Below are 2,604 nucleotides of genomic sequence, written 5' to 3' on the forward strand. Positions count from 1 at the left end.
AGTAGGCTGCACCGCTAATTCAAGAGGTTTTGCTGTTGCAATAGACAGTGATCTCAAAGTTAACTACCAGCAACAGGCAGGTGTAAGGTGCGAAAGCGGGCAGATGGGCAAGACACTTTGTAATAGGATTCCAGTTTGAGGAACACACCAAGTAAAGTTATCCTGTAGATTTATAGTCTACGGTAGATTTAAAGTCAGAGAGTATGGCATAGCTGATGCCCCGGTGTTTTCAGCCTACACTCCCCAGACCAACTATTAACAGATTCGAGAAAAGTAAATCATTGTGGGGATTATTGATCTTTGCCATTTCCAAATGTTTAAAACCAGGCGCTCTAGAGATGGGAGCTTGTACCTTGTGTTATCTTGTTTTACACTACAGGCAGCAACTTTCATCAAGTGCAATTTAAAGGCTGGAAATTCAGAAAAAATACAAAGAAATGTGTATTGAGACCGAGGAACTCACTGTTCCCTGTGCAAAACACAGAACAGTGCCCCTGAACTTTGGGGCAGAATAAACCATTACTGGGACGCACTAAGAGCTTCTGGTTTTCATTGGAAAAATTCCTTCGCTTGGTTTTTTTCATTGTAGCTCATTCTTGTGTGACAATGTTGATATTAATTCTGAACAAAAGGCTGGACCAGGTGATCAGATCAAAGGTCCCTGTAGCCTATCGCTCTGACTTCCGATATGGCTGGTAAATATCTCCTTTTCTTGGCTTCCCTCCCCGCTCTCTGCAACTGGAGGTTCAGAGTATCCATTAATTCTTTTTGCAGTTGGAGAGCAATCAAGAATGCCGGCTAATCCATGATTAATTATGGGCTGTGTTTTTCATGTAACAAATCTGCATTATTTTTCCCTTTTTGCAGCCCACGATGTGAGCACACTCCTGACAAGGTGAACCATGCTGTCCTCGCTGTGGGGTATGGAGAAGAAAATGGGACTCCTTACTGGATTGTGAAGAACTCCTGGGGCTCGCTATGGGGCATGGATGGGTAAGGAGGTCCCGACACTACCGGACCCACCACGGTCTCCCTGTGCCTGGTAAAAGGACAGTCGTGGGGGAGGGCTTCCACCCACTCTCATCAGCCCCCAGGTTGCCCTTACACTATTGAGCTGAAATTTCGCAGCTCTTTCATGCTCTGGGAAGAGGCAGGGGAAATCATCCCAGCCTGGGCAGTGAAGGAGACATGGCTCTACAAACCAGTCCTGGGGTGACTGGTTAGAGCAGACCCTTAGATCAGTAGCGCTGCCGTTGTCACCAGGGGCTCGGCCAGCGCGTGTGCAGCCGCTGCACTGCTGGTTCGCCTGGTGCCAGGAGAGCACTACGTGGCCAGGGGAGAACAGGTTGTGCTGGGAGTGAGTTTTCACTCCAGCTCTGCAAGTATTTCCAGCTGCAAGTGAAATTTTTTTAGAGTCGGGTGCTAGCTCTGCCAGTTTGTGATATAAGGGGGACGGGAAACTGCATTGCCTGGCTAACTGCTCTGTCACCGGTATTTGCTCTTTGTGCTGGCGTGAGAAAGGAGCTTGCACATTGTAAATGCAGTCACCTTACGCTGTATCTGTCGTGCTGATGCTGCCAGAGAAGGGAATGCTCACTCATACACATTTCTTTCTCTTTTTAGGTACTTCCTTATTGAACGTGGCAAGAATATGTGTGGTCTTGCTGCTTGTGCATCTTACCCGGTTCCTCAGGTGTAAGAGGAGAGAGCAGGCTGGGGAAAGCAGGCATAGGAAAAGGAATGACTGACTGCATATGAATTTCTGAATGCTAAAAATCAAGACAGTGAGAACAAGGTGAAATACCAGTCTGCTGAAAGGCGTTACCTGCAGGCAGATTCCTCGGTGTGCACACAGCTTCTTGCGGTAGGAACACCCGTGCCTCCTCTCCCCGGCCAAAAGCAAGCATGCTCTTGCACCGAGCGCTGGACTCCCACCTTCTCCTGCCGGCTGCGGTGCACTTGCAGCGTCCCTCGTTCGCCCTGTCCCAGCCGAGGCCCCGCGGCTGTGCTGGGGGGTGGTGGCAGCAGGGGGACACTGCTCGGACAGTGGAAATGCTCCATAGTTACTCGATTTGAAGGCGCTCCCGCAACAAAGCTCCCCCTTCCTGCAGGCGGCTGTTTCCCAATCAACGGATGTAACTTCTTGGGATTTGAAGGAGATTTTTCCTTTCTCTTCAGAAAAAAATGAGTGCTCTGATTTTGTACACTTTATCTATTAAATGTTTTTAGTATTTTTTTGTATTAAAATTTAGGGTATTTTAATGCAAATAGAGAAGAAATGGATGATTTTCTTTTACGAATCAATGAAGAAAGCAAGAAGCTTATCGCTAATAAATGTACGATGGCGGGAGAAGGTGTGTGACAGTTGGGGGCACTTCTGCTGTGTGTAATTTCACGCAAAAACTGGCCAGTGGCCGAATAAAGGTGACTCGTCACAGGTGTGCTGGTGTGGTCTTGGCGGCCCAATGCATTCCCGTCACGGTCACTGGTGGGGGATGTGCCGTTCGCTCTGGGCTTTGGTGGGGGCACCGGATCCCACCCGGGGGGTACCAGACTGGGGCACCGTCCTCCTGACACGGCTCCTGCGAGCCACAAAGGGCCGCA

General features: G+C 49.2%; 1 protein-coding gene across 1 annotated transcript in view; it reads left to right on the plus strand.

The window, feature by feature from the left end:
• Positions 1–1,699, plus strand: part of CTSH (cathepsin H) — a 7,825-nt gene extending 6,126 nt beyond the window's left edge. The window contains exons 10-11 of the mRNA XM_009881156.1: positions 868–993; positions 1,624–1,699. Coding sequence (XP_009879458.1) covers positions 868–993; positions 1,624–1,699 — 202 coding nt within the window. The remainder of the gene's footprint in view (positions 1–867; positions 994–1,623) is intronic.
• Positions 1,700–2,604: the final 905 nt, after the last annotated feature.

The sequence above is a fragment of the Charadrius vociferus genome, unplaced genomic scaffold (genome assembly GCF_000708025.1).
Source record: "Charadrius vociferus isolate BGI_N301 unplaced genomic scaffold, ASM70802v2 scaffold623, whole genome shotgun sequence".
NCBI classification, from domain to species: domain Eukaryota; kingdom Metazoa; phylum Chordata; class Aves; order Charadriiformes; family Charadriidae; genus Charadrius; species Charadrius vociferus.